Source organism: Neolamprologus multifasciatus, chromosome 11, assembly GCF_963576455.1.
Source record: "Neolamprologus multifasciatus chromosome 11, fNeoMul1.2, whole genome shotgun sequence".
NCBI lineage: Eukaryota > Metazoa > Chordata > Actinopteri > Cichliformes > Cichlidae > Neolamprologus > Neolamprologus multifasciatus.
This window is the reverse complement of record NC_140449.1, coordinates 14140316-14161415: the sequence shown is the minus strand read 5'-3', so window position 1 is coordinate 14161415 and position 21100 is coordinate 14140316. Positions and strand designations below refer to the sequence as shown.

At 42.6% G+C, this 21100-nt stretch overlaps 1 protein-coding gene across 2 annotated transcripts in view; it reads right to left on the bottom strand.

Moving 5' to 3' along the window:
• The window catches only part of LOC146507967 (nuclear factor of activated T-cells, cytoplasmic 1-like), a 61917-nt gene extending 41939 nt beyond the window's left edge, over positions 1-19978 (bottom strand). Inside the window, exons 1-4 of one of the 2 annotated variants that reach the window (XM_085177567.1) lie at positions 19175-19978; positions 14387-15488; positions 12317-12476; positions 3656-3858 (exon numbers count right to left, since the gene is read on the bottom strand). In XM_085177567.1, coding sequence (XP_085033693.1) covers positions 3656-3858; positions 12317-12476; positions 14387-15488; positions 19175-19295 — 1586 coding nt within the window. In that variant the 5' untranslated portion in view covers positions 19296-19978. The other variant, XM_085177568.1, reaches the window with a different exon arrangement.
• Positions 19979-21100: the final 1122 nt, after the last annotated feature.

Sequence of the window (21100 nt, the reverse complement as noted above, 5' to 3'; positions counted from 1 at the left end):
TATTTATTTCATTTCACATTTTGGGAGGTAAAGGTGTAGAGTTTCTTTCCCTTTTCTTAGTGGAAAAAGGGCATTCATTCGCAGGCATGGCCTTTCATAAATTTACATAAAACTAGTGTGGCTGGTAAAAAGTGAGAGAATACAGATGGGATATGGTTTGGCATTTAAATTATTTTACATGGTAGCTTTTTGGGAGCGATTCCTGGAACATGGTAAATGTCAGGTTTTATATCAATCCATTTTTCCCTTGACTTTGGTTTGTACAATTCAAAGAAAAGAAAAATAACAGATACAGACATGCTGACTACCCGCTGCTTATCAGCACCGAAAAACGAGCAACATAAAGGATTGGTGTTTTGGTGTTCTAACTATCTTGCACTTTAACATAATATATGATGACATTTTGGCACTATCAGAAACTTAGGATGACGTATGTCTGCTAACCAACCTATGGAAATCTAGATGAAATGATCGACTGACACTGAGGAAAAAGAAGATAACAAACCCAAACATATTAGACAGAGTTAAAATAAGTTAAACCAAATCTTTTGGATTTTAAACAAGCCCTTGTGGCAGTAGAAACCTTGTTTCTATGAAAAATCCTGCAGTGGTTGCAGATAGCATGGTAAGAAAGAGCGGAGGGACTGCGGATATTAGTCATAGCCTACAATTCCACAGGGATTATCAACATACAAACTTGATGTTTTGCCCAAATTTACTAGATCCACATCTGTAACTAGGTCAAGATGTAGTGACGGCAAAAAATAAATAAAAAAGCTGTAGCGTACGACCTAAATTAGTTTCAAGCTCATCAAACTATTCAGTGAGCTATTATCTACCAGGGACTGGGACGTTAAACGCACCATTTTCATCAGGAGAGAAACACTGCATTATAGAATGAAAGGTGATCACTCAAGTGAACCATTCCCTTTTAGCAGACAAGATGACCAAATGACAGCATATGAAAACCACCACAGATCCACTCAGCGCACGAGTCAAGGTTTCACAGCTTTCTACTAATATGCCACCAGTCTGTGGTTTTAAACAAGAGCAAGATGATGGGCATAATAAAGTTACTCTAGTCATAACCGTCATCCTCTTATGAATGCTTTCTCGCTTATTAGGTTATAGTAGTTAGAATCTGCAGAGGTGGTTGGTGTGCTTGAAGATAAAACATCTTAGAAGCGGAAAGGGAAAAAAAAAACAGATTGAAGCTTTCTGAAAGTTTGACTGCAGCTCTTGAGTGTCTGCATCTCACACAAATGATAGCTGGCGTGTGCACAGCGAGATGGATTCTGCATTATCAAGGCAACTTTTAAACAGCTTGGTGGAGAGAGACAGTTAAAGACTTTTCTCCATCTTTCACTGTTTAGATAGTCAGGAAGAAATACAAAACTTTAACTCCTCTTCTTGTGCGCTGACGATAAAAAGAGGAAAAAAAAAAAAACTTCCTCTTGAACGTTTGGTTTGGTATAAAATCATAGCCTAGGGGACACATTAAGCAAAACAGGCCAACAGTATGCTTTAATATGTTACAATATGAAGGATATTGAGGTATTGTTGGAAATGATATTGTAATGTAATACAAATGTTAAAATCATCTACGCTTCGCCAAAGAGGGCCACTGTCCGGTCAGGAAACTCTCATGTCCCATAAATCTTCATGATCCCCAACATTTATACAAACATGAAACTGTGTCATAGAGATGCATCACCTATATGCTTTTCATTTAAAAACACATATGCACTTAAAGTCTAAAAGGTGATGAATAAACAGTAAGAGGTAATTGCCTCATGTAACCTGTGGCTTTACCAACAACACACAGCTCTGGGCCACAGTCCAACAAATTCACTGCTGCCTAGTCTAAACGGAGCCCCAGGACAGGAGCTACTGCCTGGATACACTGCAGAGCAGAGCCGTTGGCTTACTGAAAGTCTAGAGGGAGGAAGACAGAACCCAAGCCTGACTTTTCAGCCCTAGAAAACAGATGCTCTGCTCCTTAAGATTGAGCAAGTTTACATTTAAAACTACATCAAAAACATCGATTTTTTTAATGCTATGAATAAATAGGTGATTACTTTTTTTTGTTTCATTCAGTGCTTCTTCTATGCTGAGTTAAGCTGTAAATTTGGTCCACCTGCAGCACAGAATTTTAGACAGTGATCCCCATTTTTATGTTAATCAGTACAGATAGTAGAAGTTACCTGCAGTAAGCTATTTAAACTTGCCTTGTTCATATTATCCAGCAGCTCGGTGACAAAGACTTAATCCTGGTCTCCACTGTAAATCCTAATCACTAAACCCTCTCTTACTTTATTTTGACTTGACTCTAAAACATGTTTAACGTTATTTTGGGTTTGAAACTTTTGATCAGATGTGATGAATCATCATCATGCCACTATGCTAAAGCAAACAACTTTCTATTATTTACCAATGTTAGATTAGGCCTATCTTTTCCCCTTCAGTGTCAAGATTAGTTCATCATCCATCTTTTTTCTTTTTTATTTAACAGCCTCCAGACTTTCTCTAGAAATCCTGCGTTGCCCCCAAACCTCATGGACTTAGTAGGCAAGTACAGCAAAACTTTGTCCTTGAGTCTCAACCTTGAGGTCAGACACTTATGACACTTTTTGTCATTTAAAAAAAGCTATTTGTTCTTTATCTCTTGGCTACACTGTTTATGTGACATATGTGATATGTGACATATGTGATATGTGACATATGAAGTTATGTATGTCCAGTTTAATTTCATAAAAAGAAACCATTTTATGAACTTTTTACAGTGTAAAACGACTAAAATATAAGATGACCGGTCTACTGTTGCGTCAGCTGCTTCACGAATGACACTGACATAGCTCTGTTCCAGAAGTTTCTGTTTGGTAATGGCGCAGCAGACGGCCACTGCTGTCCAGCAAATGACGATGTTGATTTTTCAGAAGACTTTCTGACCCATTAGAAAAACACAGGTGTGCATAAAGTGGCTTCCATGATGGTTGGATCCATTTCGTTGTTTTTTGTTTTTTTTTTCATTGTGCACGCCAGCCAGCTGGTCAAGGAACAATTGAAAATACAAAACTAACAATACAAAATACATTTCTAATTTTAAAATTGCTTATTTTAGTAGTTGACATTGCTAAATTGGTATCAGAATTGGCAGTTATGGACTTTCTTAATACAAACAGGCCAATAAAGTTACTGTTTGCTTTGGGTACTGCAGGCTACATGAATGTGACTAATTGCCCTCCAAGCCCAAATCATTCTTTTCACCAGACTTGTTAGTTCAGTCGGGATGTTCTAATTTGCCTCATATATTTGTCTCGGTGGAATATGTTGACCAAGCCAAGTGTAACGGGACCACATTATTCTGGTGGATCACGGCACTCCAAATGCAAGCCTAAAACTGGCCATATCCACACTGGGCCGAATTAAAGCACACATGAACTTGCTTTTTCTTTAACATGTGTGCATCTCTTGGGGTAAAGGCATGGAACTCAAATTTGAAGGCCTGTTTTGAAGTGAAAGCTCAAGAATATTTATCATTAAGCATCCTCATCCTATAGAGATATAACAAAGAGAAAGGTGCAGAAAGAAAAAGATTGTGCACATTTCTGCTTGTGTTTTGAAGTTAATGGAAGAAAGCGTGGATAGCACTCACATAGCTCTCATGTTATTCTCAGGCAGCAGAGGGATCTCCAGAATTTTGGTGTTGGATTGCATGACTTCATGGCTGGCGGTGGAGACGGTTTTGCCCGTGATGCGGTGGACCTGGTAGAAGGCATGTGGTCGCAGGAGGCGGTCGTCTGCGGTCCCTATGAACAGCTGCAGGGTGAGCGGCTCGCTTTCCATGTAGCCATAAAGCTGGCAAGAGAACAAAGAGACCCAGGTAAGAGGCAACATCAGGTTTTAAGACCTTCATCTCAGGCAACCCCTCATTTAGGAAATCGAGACTGGACGCACATTAGCCACTGTTAAAGGAACCTTTATTGATAGCTATGACCAGGCAGAAGAGCTGTGAACATGAGCTCTTTTTCATTGTTTGTTTTTTTCTGGTTGGATTGGAGGCTCTCTCTCAGTGGTCTGCTGTTCTTTTCTGAGTTCTTTTCTACATTCCTTTAGGAAGAGAAATCAAAAGATTTTTTAATGTTTCTGGGTGTTTGAGCAGGAAACACAGAGACAAAGACTGATAAAAGTTTCACAGCTGATACTTAAGGAGATGACTGGGAAAATGTTTCCAGTATAACAGAGGGCATCAAATAGATGAAATCAAAACTCAAACTCTTACTTAAACTGTTCAAAATAAATAAATAAGCAGTACAAATCAATGGTTTTTCTGTGACGATTATCAACACACAGTTAGCTATTAAACTTATTAAAACTTTACGCCTGAATGCTCATGAAGCAGGGAGTGCAGACGTGTTCCAGCCCCTTTACCTTTGGGCAGTTATGAACATGCATTATGATTTCCATTAAAGCGCGCAGACTGTGTCCCACTGTGATGAAAGAGACTCCTGTATCAGAACCACCACTTCAAACAACTACCACTTCCTCTAGCAGCCTGCCATTAGCCGCTACTGCTTAGCTAATAAAAAGATCAAATCTTCAAAAAAAAGGAAAAATAATCCATGCCTGTGCACACTGCTGAATTTGGGTTCAAATGTACTTCAAATATAAACTGTAACTGCCAATTTAAATTCAATGTCCCGGTATAATTTTCTGTCTGTGTCTAAAGTAACATCATTCAATCATTTAACCAAGTGTGTAATGGCTCAAAAACATTCAAATGCAGGCAATGCTTTAAATTCCAAGATGTGGTGAAGGGCAACTGATACTTTGTGAATGATTTCTGACCAGAATAATCCACTAACCAAGTTATTTCTAGCATGGCCGAGTCTTAACACCATAGACCTCCCAGGATATAGTTTCTCTTTGTAATGCAAATTGTTCCTATGGCTTAGAAATCTCTCCAAACCTAAACACTATCAAGAAGCCGCTGAATCCATCTGGTATACATAAAACCCCAAAAAGCCTAACTTCTGATCGGGTGGACCTCCACAGATCCACCCAGGTGGCTACTTGACCGCATGTGACGTTTACTGTGAGGGATCAGTTACTTAAGACCAAGGCTCAACAAGCCATGACCATCTGAAAAATCCCACAAATTGGTCAATTACTCCAGCGCACCGCTTCAGACCAATTTTGTTTGAGCTCCATCCGAGTGAAAACAGTGGTAACGTCAAATGGAATAAAAGACCCCTGTTGTTTATCTAACAGACTGAGTCATATAATGAAATGAAGACCACATGTAACCTATGACATAATCTGATTAATGGGTTTATAATTACCTTTGAGAGGGCAGGCAGGAATTGGGGGTGGGGGTGGGGGGTGGGGTGGGTGTAAAGAAGAGCAAGACTGGTATAAGACTGGAAAGTTATTCTGAACCTGATTGGGTGTCTGTGGAAATTAGTACCACAGTGTCATCGACACCTAAGGCCTTTGATTTGAGAGCAGATTTGTCTGGATACAGAATCAAAAGTCATTTGGTCTCATAATAAAGACAAGGATTAAATGGCCTTGGCCGGCACTTGATGACAGCTCTGCTGGATGCAAGACAAGGCAGAGGATGTGCTCTTTGTGGTTACACAATTTTCATTATTAATTATCTTGAATGGGAATAGAATATGACCAGTCACGGGAGTAGATTATATATCCATATGCTTCAATAACCTAAGCACCGGTGGTTATCTGGCTCGGTCTTTGATTCTGATATCGAGGGAGTGCAGAGGGAGTGGTAAGACTAAGGCTGTCATTCATCTCCAGTTCCAACCATCATATTTTTTCTCTTGAGCTCCCCATAGTGTCTCTAGCAGCTGTCTTGACCTGGAGCTAGTCACACATGCTAGTCATCAGTGAGTTAGGCCGAGGTCAGGAGCTTCTTGAAGTCTTGGCATCTCAAGGGACCACTTCATCTATAGAGTGATCTCACCGGCAGACGCTGTTCCCTTGTTATATTTTACTTATGGTGTCACCAGAAGTAATTATCCATAGCCACACATGCTACCAGTTACGGGCGCATTGAATCAGAGGAGGGCCACGGTGGAGCATGAGGTACAAATCTGAAACATCGGAGCGTTAAATTGCATGACGTTGCCTTGTGATTTAATAAAACGCTGGCAGTCGCACTACAAACCCGTGTCATCTGCGGCGATGGACTTCTTTGGATTTCTCTTTGACCTCCAAAACATTACCTCAGCCGCCACGTGGCGAGGGCCACAAAAGAAGCGGGAGGTAGAGGAGGTTCTCGCTCCTCTCATCCTGCTGTGGCGCACGGCAATGGCGGCATCCTCGCTCAAAAGGAGGAAGTGATTAATGAGGTCAGGTAGTCCTCGCGGTGACGCTGCTCTTCCCAGCAGCAAACGAAGGCAGCGTGATCCCCCCTGAGCGACCTCACTCAATTCCTTTACCATATGTGCTCCCCTGACCCTCTCGCTACAGTCTCCCCCCATCCCACTCCTTCACCTCTGCTAAACTCCTGCGATGCTCCCTCAACTGCACGCCACACGCACAGTGAAAAATTCACTTCTTCATTTTATTCTCAAAGTGGGAATTAAGACAGGGGGAGTCAAGACTGTGTAGACAGAACTTAAACACCTGCGACCTCAGCTTTGCATTTGTGTCTGACGCTGTCTGTGAGAGAGACACTAATTTTGACCAGATGAGCTTCTTCTTGCTGTAAAATATGGCCCATCGGGCTGAACGCTCACTTTATGTTTATTTTGAGATCATTCACCGAAACCAGTCTTACATTGAGGCAGTTGTTCCCGGTGCCAGCTTTTGCCACTGTGTCAGCTTGTTGTATGAACCGATTTCTGAGCCGACGCTCAAGTAAAACATCGCGACCATGGCAGCTGAGGCATTAATTGCATAATAGTGTGCAGCTGTATTGTCTAGGTCAGTTGTGATGATAAATAGAGAAGAGGAGGGCACATTCTGGGTGCTCACCGCCATTCAGCTCCCATCTGCCTTTGCGTCTTCTCATCTCCATCAGCAATACAGAAAGCTTTAGTCCTTGGGAGACAGCTCCAGTTTATTTCTTTTCTTTCTTCCCCCCCCCCCCCCCCCCCCCATTTTCTTATTTGCTTCACTCAATGAAAGTCACATGTGATCAAATAGCGACAGAGAGTGTTTTTATTCCAATAAATATAATGTATTTTTCACAGTGGATTTTATCCTCCAGCTTCTTTAGTAAAAGTGACATTCTTAATGCTGCTGCAACCATTCAAAGTGGGGATTTGAACATTTAAAGTTTAATAATGACTTGGTGGTAAATTAGATTTGTCTGGCCTGGCTAGAAATTGAGTGTGAATACACTTCACAGGCCCCGCAGTGAAGGCTGCCTTCTATCCCTCTGCGGTGATTTCATCACCGCCTGGAGAAATGTCATGACTCGTAGAAGTCCACGTGGCGCAGAGAATCGGGGGGGGGGAGAGGGAGAAGACAACTGGAAGCAGCAGAGGAGGGGTTGAGGGGGGAGGAGAACTACAACAGCAGATGCAGGCTTTTTCCCATTATCACGCTCTCCTCTCTGTCAAGTGCTGACACACTCACACCAGCCAGCCTTTGCTGTACCCAATTAGAGGTACACTCATCCACGCTGTCTCTCCTTCCAGACTTTACTCCATCGCCCCCCTGACCCTCTAATGTCTCCCGTGTCTCATATTGAATGCATAACGCAACATATGCAATCCTTTAATGTGCACTGTTTCCATGGCTTCACATGCTGCAACTTTTATAAGCAACCAAACAGCTATATCCTTTAAAGTTTTTATTTTTTTTACTAATACTTCGAGTATTGAGGGTGTAGCTTTGAGCACAGGCCCATGTCTAGACTACTAAAGGTCCAAATTGTATGTCAAATAACATTGTTTTAAATTTTGATTTTATCAGCCATTCATAAGACCCATCATTAAAGCCTACAGAAAATTTGCGTAGAATGATGCACAGATCACTGCTATGCCCCTAAGTAGCCAGATTACCCACTCTTATCTTACCTCATAAATCTGCGGTTTGGTTGTCACCTCAAACCAGTGAAAACGATGTACACATCCCTCAACTTTTTCCACTTGTTATTAACTTGCAATTAGTGGCAGCCCAATACCAGTGTAAGGGAAGCCCCGCAGATGGAGAACCACAATTTGAGAGTGGCATAAATGCCCCTTTGGGCAGTAAATAATAGCCTTGACTAAGCTCTAACAGCACTACAGGGTACACCAATCCTTTTGAATATCAAACATAAGGCGGCGGTAGATTTAATGAGCAATTAGCAGCTTCAGTATGGAGTGCTGTAGATCAGGGTGTTCTTCTTTTGAGACATTACGCAGCCAGCAAGGACCAGATCCCAAGGTGAAACCGCACATGCGAAAAACCCGAGCACGTGTTTGCTTAAGTCTTTCATGTCATCATGGCGGAAATATACTGCAAATTTGATGAGCATTACATAAAGTTGCAGAGGAAGAGAGATGAGTATTAAGTCACGCACACGTTAATAAGGATGATGGCCACATCCTGAAATTACAACATGTGTGTTACTGCTTTAAACTTAATGAGAAAGTGCATGTATGTGTGTGGGAGGTGAAAGCCTTACAGGCCAGTGATTATCCTATATGAATTAGCCATAAGCAATTCTGCTCTGTGTGCTGCAGGACAGGTTTAATTCTCCACAGGTGTTGTTTGCTGTTACCAAGGGCCTAGCGGATGTCTGCTTTCCTGTCTGTGGTTGAACTTGAAAGCTGTTGCAACATCTTGATCTGAACTAATGTTAGATCGGTCACTCTATTGTCAATGAAAACTTTACAATTGCAGTTGTCTTTTTTGAATGGTCTGCTCAGTTAAAAGAAGAAACAAACAACCAAATAAATCAGTGTTGTGGTTATATTTTAAGTAAAGGTAGACCAAGTTGTTGGTTTTTCCTGAGCACGGCTTCAGACATTAAACACAGCTGTGGTAAAGCAAGGGGGAAAGTCTGGAAGAGTGTGAGAGGAACTGTTAGAGTACTCTAGATCCCCTTAATGGTGTTGTGGTCTGATGCAGTAAGTAAAGTGGAAAAGCAGCAGCGGGGGTCACAGAGTGGACCGGTGATGAGAGAGGGGGTTAAAAGGCTGGAGATGCAGAGGAGAGGAGGTAGGGTTGGAGTCTGACTTCAGAATAGATGACCTTGATTTGGAATGGAAATTGATGAGACAAGTTGGTGCAAATGGTGAAAGGCTAGGGAGTGATGGTAAGTCAGGATTTTCATTGGCGTATGACTGGAGCAAAGACCGTCCATTCTCTGTGCAACCACCCATCACATAAACACCTCTGTGTGTCAAGGAAAAACAAGACAGCAGTAAATGTGCACACGAGCGTCTTGGTTTCACTGTATATTAGCCGCTCTCTCTACGGAGTACTTTGTCAGTGTGGAACCTGTGTATCCCTGTATGTTTTTCATCATCTTGCTGTTTTTTCTTTTCTTTTTTTTGGGTGGGGGGTTCATCCAGAACTGCTTTCCAATACACATGTCACGATTGCTCATAGCACGTGTGTCTGATCATCCATGACCTAAAAAAACAATAGAGTTGTAGATGGCTGGGTTTTAACCGAGGTAGGCCTGCTGGTGTGGATTTGGGAGATGGTTGAAGGATGAACGGTTCACAGGGAGTGACAGCCTCGGGCCCACCAGGGAGGCAGAGAGGCCACCTCCTCTGCATGGAAAGAGGAGGTGGCCTCTGATGGGTACTGACTCCCGTGCACCACTGTCATGCTTAGCCAACCTCAGGGCTACTCAGGTCCTAATCAGCAGGATACAGAGCATCTCTTGGGGCAGACAAGCCAAGCCACAGCTGCCTGGTGACTCCCTCTGCCCCTTCTCTTTCCTTCTCTCCAGTCTCAAGAATCATGAAGAACACACACACACACACACACGCACACACACTGCCTTAGCTTCTTCCTACACTGGTGCCCTTGTGTCATTATTGACTCATTCTCCTTGACTGCACTTCACTCATCCAGTGCCTGCCACTCATTACCTCAGGGCACTGGGGACTACACCACGCGCCCTATCCTCCGAGATTGTAACAACACAATTTCTTCACATCACCACAACAAAGACAAAGGCGCTTAGGAGTAAAAACAAAGACAAAAGCGCTTAGGAGTAAAAAAGTCAGGTTTTCAAAAAAACAAAACAAAAAAAAAACACCACATTTTTCTTCTATCCTTTACCCTCCAGCATGTACACATGATTGCCTAATCCTCATAGATTCATCTTCCTGCCAACTGCCATGCTCGGAGTGGTTTCCACTGTTATGAAACCCTCAAGATATCCCAATTGACTGCACAGGCAATATCGGGGTCATAAATCACTCCTCACCAAGAAAAGAAAATGTGAGGTATGTGAGCAAGCAAGCAGGTGTGATGGAAAAGCATCTGTCATCGTATTTTCATCTAATATTTGGTCAGGGCGCTCAGCGGGGGTTGGGAATATCCTCAGAATGTTGGCGATTTTAAATAACAGAATCAAATCATGAGCGTGAATATTGACAGGACCACGTGTAAAGACACTCAGGAGTGTTATTTATGAGTTCCTATTCGGCCCCCGGGAGAGAGCAAGTCAGAAATTGTCGTGACCTAAAATCAAAACGAGCCTGAGTCTGCTGGGCCTCTTACTGTAGCACAGTGAACTGTGAGGGGTAAAGTGTTGATTCACCTGCATGTTGATATTCAAAGGCTTGTAAAGAAGGGGAATAATTACCTGTACTTACAGAAAAAACCTGCAGGTTGACAGGCGTCTTTATAACACAACATTGGCCAACAGCTGTCAAATGCATTTGACATTGTGCAGACCAGGGTGTGCTGACAACATCTATTTACAAAATAGCTGCGGCGCTAACAACATTTAAAGCTAAGGATGGACCACCAATTAAACTTTATAGTTCCAGGAACTTTTTTTGTGTGTTTTTTTAGGCTTGCAGAGTCTAGCTGCATGGAAAGCAGGCTATCTGCCATCTAAAACCATTCAATCCCTTCTCTGACAGAGCCAGCAAATATTCATATAGTTAGTAGGATAGATATAGTTTAAATGCAAATAAGCTGCTTCAAAGACAAGTTTACCTTAAGGACATGCACACACGACTAAATCCCCACCTTGTGTAAACTGAGATGTCAGCACAGCGTGATGACAGCGGAGCTGAGAAAGGAGCTCTGTGCTGTGCCGCTGGTGAGACTGACGTGTGCTCCTTAAGTGTTTGCCAAATACAATAGCGAGGGGCGATGGTTCTCCTCCAGTCAGCATGCACTGCTGCTGGTCAGAGTGACTTATTACAGCAGCAGATTCACTGTCAGCTTTAGGGAACATTTAAAAACGCAGCATACAAGAAAATGCTGAGATATACAGCCTGCAATGTGCAAGTGCTGCACAGCTGCTGTCAGACGTTACAAGAAAGGCCTGCATTTTTTTAAGCTAGATGACTAGGGAGACAAATTTATTATTATTATTTTTGTTTATCTCTGTGCATGTGGTTTGTGTGTAGAATAGAGTGACCTCATCTGTAATGCCATTTTATAATCTTTGGTTGTGTAATGACATATAAAATGATCTGTAAGTGCAGAAGCTCCATCCATCTGCTCTTCAAAGCCTTCTGTTTAGCAGCGAATGGGACGTAAGAGAGCTCAAAAGCAGAGGGAAGTTAGCTAAAACAGCTTGATTCATATACTGAGTAAACTAGGGGGCTGTACCAGGGTTCACTGCCTGTGAATCTTGCAAATCCATTTTAGTAGTGTCTAGAGCTGAAAGTCATCATAATAGATCCATTTTAATCTTAACAGACAGAGGCACTGTGCTCAAATCATACTCATTATTCCAATATTTGGAATCTGATTTGCCAAAAACAGCATTAAAAGATGTAGCTAATCATTTCTGGATGGTTTGAGCAGCAGTCGCATACAGTAGTTTGTATTTAAACACAGTCTAACCAACCAAATCTGATCTGAAAAAAAAGCAAACGAACATCAACGTTGTGACTAATGAAAGAAATGTCAGGGCTGTGTTGACTTTGCTCTGCGACTACATGCTGTCATAAAATAAGCAACAGCCAGACGTTCATGTCACCAGATTGGCGTTGGATAGAAAACTGCTGTTAATCAGCATGCACTTGTTACCTCTCATGCTGTAATGACAGCAAATTATTGCACAGTCTAAAACTACAAAGCTAACTTTGTCTCTGGGTAAATACAAAAGTGCACAGCAGCAGCATTTGTTGTTTGAACATTAGTGCTGGCAGCATACCTGTACCACAGGGTGTCCTCCAGACAAGGCCTTCACGGCTCCTCGGCTCCCCTCAGTCTCATAATGGGCCCTGTGGTGGGACTTTGGCTGCACTTCTATCTGTAGGTTGTAAGGGCCGGAGCAGGATGGAAGCTGCCAGTCAAGTGCTGGCAAAGATGGGCTGTAATTACATGACACATTGATTGTTATTAGGTGAGAATAAAGCTATGTATCATTCCCACCTTTCAACAGGATAGTGAATTCACATTTACACGGTCCAAAGATTTTGCCTTTCTGGGCTAAAACCCCCAGTGTCTGGCTTTTTCTTTCCTGAAAGAACAGTGAGTTATACGTTTCCACTTTGCTTGGAACAAATAAATGAAGACATATGGCAAATGATTGTCTTTTTATGTACATTCTGTTTTCTCTATTTTGGTTTTCATCTAATTTGCCAAAGTATGAACTACCATATTTTTTTTTCCTCCAAGGATCCAGAAGTCTGAATCTAAACTAAACTTGCTTTAAATTAGCCTGAAATTGGGACACTTTGTTGTAATCCAACTGGCTTGAGCCCTCTCCATTTCATCATGGTCTCTAATCTAATCAATTGAAGTCATCCCCCGACTGCATGTAATTTCTTGGGTCTGGGTAATAATTAGTGGCCCCCGCTTTCCCCCCCTTTTTTAACCTTTTTGTGAAAAATAAATGAGAGACAAATGTGCCCCGGTTAGAGCGCAGCATGTTTTGCATTATGGTGTGGCAGGTGGAAAAAGACGCAGCGAGTTAAGAAAGTGACAGTGGGAGGAAAGACAGTTCTGGGGCACAAAAACAAATCTCTCACCGCCTGGCAGTCAGGCAGCTTTTTTAACACACACACACACACACACACACACACACACACACACACACACACACACACACACACACATATATATGTATGTATGTATATATAATTCAATTTTAAATTGATAACTGTAAAATTCTAAAATACAAAAAGCTGGTGTTGAAGACAATGGTGTTATGGAACAAGGTCAGCCACACACCTTGCCTGGGAGCATGATATCTCTTTCTCAGAGCTACAGCTGGCCTCCCTCAACATCATTGTTCTCCTGATGGGGAGTCAAAGCTTCCCATGTGAACACCGTGGAGATATCTAAACCAAAACAAACATGTGCAAGACAATATTTCTCTTTGCCGGATGCCTGGTAAACGCAAACCCCTGACCTGAAGAGTGGCTCGACTGAAACCAATCTCTGGCATCTTTGTGGAACTTGCGGGCTGTTTGTTGACCCAAAATGAACTGATTTCCCCCCGCAGGACTTTATCTGCCTATTCAGTGCATGACATCACTTTAGCTACACAGAGAAAAGATGGGCCGATGGCGCGACAAACCAGTGGAGCGCGCCGGCTGATTAACTCACAGGCTGCTTCCCCTTCAGCCAGCCCTGTCACCATTGCTTCCTGTTGCTCAGTATCTTAATCAAACACTTGATTTCCGACAGGAAAGTGTGTTATTGGCTTAGGGGGGGTGGGGGGGGATACCACAAGGGAACAAAAAGAAAAAAAACCCCGCTTTGCTCAATTGACAAAAATCAATACTATTGTTCACTGCAAGAGTCTATTTGTCTGAGTGTGTGCATGTGTGACTGTATTCGTTGTTATATTTGTGTGAGGGTTGCGATGGCAACGGCAGCACATGCATGCTGGGCAACTCCTCAATGTGAAATACGATTTATGAAATAGTTCTGATCTTCAAAGGGAACTCCTTTGGAAGTGAAGGGCATGTAAATTGGAATCTCTGCCTTTTGAAGATTAAAAACTAAAACCATCTTGTTCTCACAATAAATAAAAAACATTATAAATGTGGGGAAAAAGAGAACAATGGAGAAATGGAATTGATGAAAAGTGATGAATTGTAATATGTAGAAAATCCTGACCAAGCGTTAGGATCATAATTCTGTCTTAAGCAGAGACACGTAGACAATTTTCTTTTGGCAAAATTGCTGGCTATTTCAATTTCTGAACATTTAGACTGTACTTGATAGAGAATTACTAAATTTATTTGAGACAGCAGGAGCTGGTTCAGCCTACCTGAGGTAAGGCTTGGGTTTAGACCAGGAGTATGGGTGCTGAGGCACATCCAGGAACCCCCCACAGTAGCTCTCCTTCTTGAGGGCCAGGCGGGAGGGGTAGTCCTCGTGGCAGAGGTCTCCATCAGGACCAAGCTCCTCGCCTCCAGGTTCCACCTTCAGACTCATGGAGGCTGAGTGGTCCAGCATCGTCTTCCGCGTCTTGACTGGGATTCCCTCCCCCATGTCTACAACCCCATCTGTGGTTAGAGCATTGATTGCAGCCACGATGGCAGAGTTGGTGTACTGGTTGGTGTTGGCAAGCCAGTTATCATCCGTAACGCTGACCCTGGGGGAGCCATGTGGAGAGGGTGTCGCTGACTGGTTGGGTGAGCAGGGCGTTTGATGGTAGGAGGTGCCGTTGAAGCTGTACTTTCTCTTCCCCATGCTGCCACCGCTGCCTCCACCACCTCCACCGCCTCCACTGTAGGAAGGGGAGTTTGGTCTAGAGCCACGAGGTTGTGCCGGCCAGCCTTCCTCAGCCACGGCTCCAATTTGAGGGGAGGTGGATGGTGAATTGTGAGGGGACCCTGCGGGGCCACTGGCATGTGGGCATGACAGAAGCATGGATGATCCTCGGGGAGAAACACAGGGAGACTGCCAGGGGGAGTTCTGTGGGGAGTTGTCGTAGTTATAGAACCCTGACTCATAGGACGACGCCTCAGAGTTGCAGCTGCGTGACGAAATGCTGCTGGCAGGGCTGAGACAGCTGGGATCACGGTACCCCTCTGCATTGGGGAGCGTCAGTGTGACAATGGAGTTGACCCCCCGTTTGACGATGTGGTCCTCACTGCTGCTCTCTTCAACCTCATCCTCAGGGTACTGGCTGTAGGCAGTGATCTCAATGCGGGGGCTTTCCAGGGCTGGAGCACCATTGGGTCTCAAGCTGTGCGGCAGATAATAACCTGATGCTGCATGATTGTCACTGCTGTATCCCATCTGGTGGCAGGAGGAAACTGAGATGACTGGACTGGACTGTAAGGTATGGTACTGAGTGGCCAGACAGGGGCTGCCCATACCCAGAGGAAGAGACAGGCTGACGTTTGGTGTGTAGCTGTATGCATCTGAAAAATAAGAAGTATATTTAAGAAACAGAGAATCACAAATATGTGTTACTTTCCAGAGCAAAGTTCAGAATGTAAAAAAAAAAAAGATATTCCCATACAACTAAATTGCATTTTTAAAACAAGCATAGCAATAGTTCTGGCAGGCCTTGGAGTGAAGCTCAGTGGTCTCAAAGCCAAACAGCACCTCTGCCTCAGCTCCTCCATTTCAGTCTATACAATCTATTTCTGATGTATTCATGCTCCCTCTCAGTTGTGTCTGTCCCTGCTGCTGTTGTCACTGTTGTTTCTCCCAGAGGTTTCTTCCTCTAAAGGGGGAGTTTTTCCTTCCCACTGTCACCGAGTGCTTGCTCAAAGGAGTTTGTCTGATTGTTGGCATTTCTCTTTATAATTGCAGAGTCTTTACTTTATGATATTAAAAGCTTTGAGGTGACTGTTGTTTTGATTTGGTGCTATACAAATAAAATTGAATTGAATTGAATTTGTCATGTTTTGCAATGTTAACCAGTCTTCTGAAATACCTCAGGGATAAATGCAAAACTTCTTGGTAAAAAATAAACTGAGAAAACACGTTGAAGAAAAAAATGCATTTGTGAAACACAATATGACTAAACATAATTTTGGAGAAAACTATAGCCTAACTGCGAGGGAATGTAATTTCTAGAACTGGTCACATTTAAGAACAATACCCCTACACAAATCTCCACAGTATGTTTTTCAGATTCTGACTAGCCCACTTCTTTATAAACATCTGGAGAAGCTTAGCAATCATCTCAAAGCGGTTACTGTATGAGGCTGCTGTGTAGTCGCAAGTCGAGCAGCCACTCTGTTTGTTTGATCAGTTCATCTAAGGCTTTATTTGGCACACCCTGCTGTCATATGTACTCTACAGGAATTCCTCCAGCAGCACTGATGGATGCTTTATTTGATTGATTGCATCACTCACTGAGTGAATTAGGCCCTCCCCTGTGGAAAACTGACAGCACTCTCGCATCGCTCTGAGCATGTGATTAAGTCAAGGAGAGTTTGCTTTTGCGCTACACACAGATACACCACCGGTACACACATAAACAGAGGACAAGTGCAGGCAGGTACACAAGGAAATCACGTCCACTGCAACAATATAGAGCCCAGATAGCTTGGAAGGCAGGCATGCCTCTTCAGTTAGCCTTGACACGGGTGGCTGCTGTGTCAACAGTTGTAAACCTCACGCCTGCCTTTTATTGATAACGTCAATGTGGGTAAAAATAGCTACAGAAATAAAACCATTCAGTCTGAAACCCAGCAAAGGGCATTCCCCTCTCTGAACCATACGATATTTGTTAACCACAATACTGCGTATCACATGAAATGACAGATCTGTCACATAACATAAAATATGTGGGTAGGCAAGGTAAAATTAGCTTATGAGAATCTATTTTCAGAAGTAGTAACACTACGTGCGGAGGACATGTTTAATAATCCAGGAGATGCGCATGTATTGTGACAAAAACCCAAACTAAATTGAAGTCGTCCTTTTGAAAACCATAAGACACATTTATTCACTAAACCTACAGACTTGGAAAAGTTACTTTTTATACGGGGTTAGAAGAGGCTAAATGTCAAACCCCTTTAGAGCCTACTTCACAGAATTACAATGTCATAATAGCAGATCAGTACGCACCTTTCTCCCCTTCCTTCTGGACACCTTGGCTGTACTCAAAAATGTAATTGAAATCAAACTCTTGCTCTTCATGCTGAAAACTCATTTTTGCACCACTCATCGTAGTCTTTCAAAGTAAGGGCGAGTGAGCATTCAGCTCAGTCTTCGCCGATGCTCTTTTTCTCTGCTTTGAACAGATGATAATCTCCTGCCCACTCTAGCCCTTGTGACACACCTCCTCAGTTCAGGCCTGACTGACTTTGCTTACAGTTGCGGCTGTTTTTTTTCCCCCTTCCTTTTGAATGTGTGTGATCTGTGCACTGCGCTGCAGCACACTTCACTTCTTCTAACACCCACTCAAACACACTAGGGCTTTCACTCTTGTTTGCTGCATGATCTTGAAACTTGGCTTTTCCGGGTGACACGCATCACAACTGCCGAATAACAAAATTGGGAAAGCAGATCAGATTTTGTTGGGGTGAAGCAAGTAAAAGAGAAATCAAAATGAGTCACTAACAAGAGGCAGTGCCTCCCCGGTTGTTTGCAATGTGCTGAAAATGCAGTGCAAGCAGATTTAATTTGAAAACACAAATTATAGCGTGCTCTCTTTGCACTCCCCAATTTTTTTCCAATTATGCTATTGTGATCAAAACACATTCTCTCCCTACAACCAAACTAGTCTGACTAAAGAATGGACGCGTTTATCCGCAGGCATTGTGGTCTAGGCTGGGCTAAGAGTGACGGGACCTCATAGAGAGATAGGTGGTCGCCCACAAAAGTCATCTGCAGCCTCTGGAACTAAGAACTCTGGGGCCACTTATCGCACATGGCTGAGTATGAGCTATGGCAGAACACCAGCATGGTCTGTGTGTGTGTGTTTGTGTGTGTTTGTGTGCGTCTGTGTGCGTCTGTGTGCGTCTGTGTGCTCGCGTTTGAGTGTCTGCGTGTCTGAGTTTATGTGTGACACTAAAGCAGCCCTCGCCACACTGCTGGAGCTGTGTGTGGTTAAGCACGTCTCCTTGTCAAGCAAGCTACCCCAGCATCCCTGCATGCACAGATCACAGTGCTCCCTCTTACTCACAAACACATGTATATACACGCACATCTGTTACAAATTATAAAGCTTAGTATCAAGGGACTGAACTGAATAATAATACCGCCCGCACCCGTCCCTCTCTAACCTCAGAGACAAAATTAAATTCCTGAAATCCAACAAAAGCCAGTGATATCACCACTATGAATTAAGGCTATAAGTGACTTTTGATCAGATTTTGCCCTCTCAATCTGAATCACAAAGGTATAAATAGAGAGTTTGCTTTTGATTGCATGGGAAAGCAAATCATATTTAGCAGCCTCTGGGCTATCTGACCCTGAACTTTAACATCTCACTTGGCTCATTTGGAGAAAAATTTCAATTTTTGTTTATTTATTTATTTTTAAAAAAGGAAGTAAAGTAGAGAAATTGACATGAAGATCTTAACAAAGACTGCAGGTGACAGCAACAGTGTAACCCCCATCATATTTCACTGCACATAATGAGAAGCACCTGCAAAGATAGCTGGAGACACCTAATGGTGTGCATGTAAACTGAGCTTATCTGCTGCTTGTGTATTACTTGCGTGTTATTTTGTGCGTTGTTTTTTTTTTTTTAAATAGAACAAGGGGAGGTAAATCGTAACACCATCAAAAAGGCCAAAACGTTTCTTTAGAATTTGATATTTTTAGCTTGTTATAATTAAACATATTTACCAAAATAAACGCTTAGACAATAATTTAAGACGTCTATAAATTTGCAAACGTCTATAAACTATTTTAAGTTCTTAAAATATGAGGGTATAATGCAGTGACAGCTCTCAGTAATATTATCTCACAGAAGGATTTGCCCTGATGCGCTCTCCATTTTTGCATTAACTGCAGCACCTGGTGTCAATACATCTTTAAATTTAAAAAAAAACAGCTAAAGCGAGGTAATACATATGTATACATATATGTATGTATATAGGGGTACAGTGCTGGTGATGCGCAGTCATGCAGGGTTCTTTACCTTCTTCTGCAGACTTCATATCGGCGGCGAGAGAAGTAAGTAACTGGAGTCCCCGCTCCTTGCCGGTTGCTGCTCCAAAGCTGAACTTGGAAGTGACGCTCAGGCAAAAGGTATCCTGCATTCAACAAGCGATGCGCAACTTTCACCGGCTGCGAGGCTGTAATGTGCAACGAGAGTATTCAAAACACCACTGATTCTCTAGACAAACCACTAAACAGGAGCATATTTCGCAAAAAGACTCGTTGGAAATCGAGTGTACAACTTTGAACCACACGGCGATGGACTGCGCACCAAAGGAAACGGGAGCAGGGGGTTAGGAGAGCCGCGCAGGTACGGCTGCTAAAGGGACGCTGGTTGAGGTGAGTTTTGCTCTCTTCGACCCAATGAAGGTTTTAAAGAATGTCCACAGGTCTGTGACGCAGAGCGGTTTGTCGGAGGGGCCGGCTCCTGTGCTTTTAAAGTTGGAAAACACCCTCCGTCCTCCCGTCAGTGCGCCGCCCATTGAGGGTTGACGCTGCCGGCTTCTGCAACCTCCTGGACCGCCTGATGATGTCTTTCATCCTGGGATCCCAGCGGAGGAGGTGGGAGGTGTGGTGTGTGTGTTTGTGTGCCTGCGTGTGTTTGTGTGTGTGTGTGTGAGAGAGAGAGAGAGTGAAAGAGAATGAAAGCCCACACACAAGGTTAACGTTGTGTCAACAAGACGTCCGTTCTTCACATTTTTATGATAAAATTAGCCAACAAAACAATCGCAGCGAGTATTCATTTCCTTCAGCTGCTAGAGGCTCAGATTGTTTTCGAGGGATTTCAGAAGCTTTCTTCTTCTTCTTACTTAAATCCCACTGTAGCCCCTCTTATCAGCAAACCACATTGGGTAGTTCTTCACTGTTATCTGTTATGACGGCACAGTCTTTGTCCCATGTTTTTCTATGGATAAACTTGCTTTACTTGTGAGATGTTACCTAAGTTTGGGTAGTGGAGTTGATGGGGGTATCCTACAGCAACAGCAGATCATATTGTATATATATTCATATGATTATTATGGCCTTTCCCATTTATATTGGCAGTCAAGTTATTATCTACGCATTTCTCAGTAACCTGGTCATTGCTTAGTAGTCATTGTTTAAAAAAATACATATTTAAAAAAAAAACTTATTATAATTTTCCACATAGATAAATATTATAGTGCACCATTGATCCATACTATTTCCCATACTATTTTAAATTACATTCTTCCGAAATTATTACTCATTTTATAGGTACTGTATTTCATAGATGCTATGCTGAGAAGAACCATGTGGTAAATGTTGGGACATTTTTTTAATATAAAAACTACCAGAACTTAGCAAAGCAATGTACAGAGAGTTTACTGGGTAAATCACCTCTCATTAAAAAGCAGTGAAAGTTTTGTATTTAAATCACCACCATTAAATCACAGAATTTAGCAACAACAATGACGTTGTTGCTGAATTCTGTCACAGACTTTATGTCAGTTATCTCTGACTTCCATGTCTTCTTAATCTTTAGTAATCAGGGGTTGCATTTAAATGAAATAATAGCCAGCAGAATTTCACTCTGGACACTACACGGGTATTTGTTCCAAAACTCCTTCAAATGACTTTGTAAGCACAACCCAGGTGTCCAGTTCAGCGTCTCTAATCATCTAAGATGAAAGATGATGATGTCTTAGAGAAAGCTGGCAGATACAACCACCTGTTTGTCAAAGCAGTCACAAACTTCATTATGTATAACTTTAAAGCTTAAGCCTTAGACATTTCAATGTAAGCATCTAATCAATTGTAAAGACAAGGAGTGCATATAGGATAGTGATATCACTGTGTGTTGATGCCATGGGCATGCTTAGCAATGCCTTGGATGAATTCTCCTCTAAGGTTTCTTTACTGATGGAGCAGGAAAAGTATGTTTTCC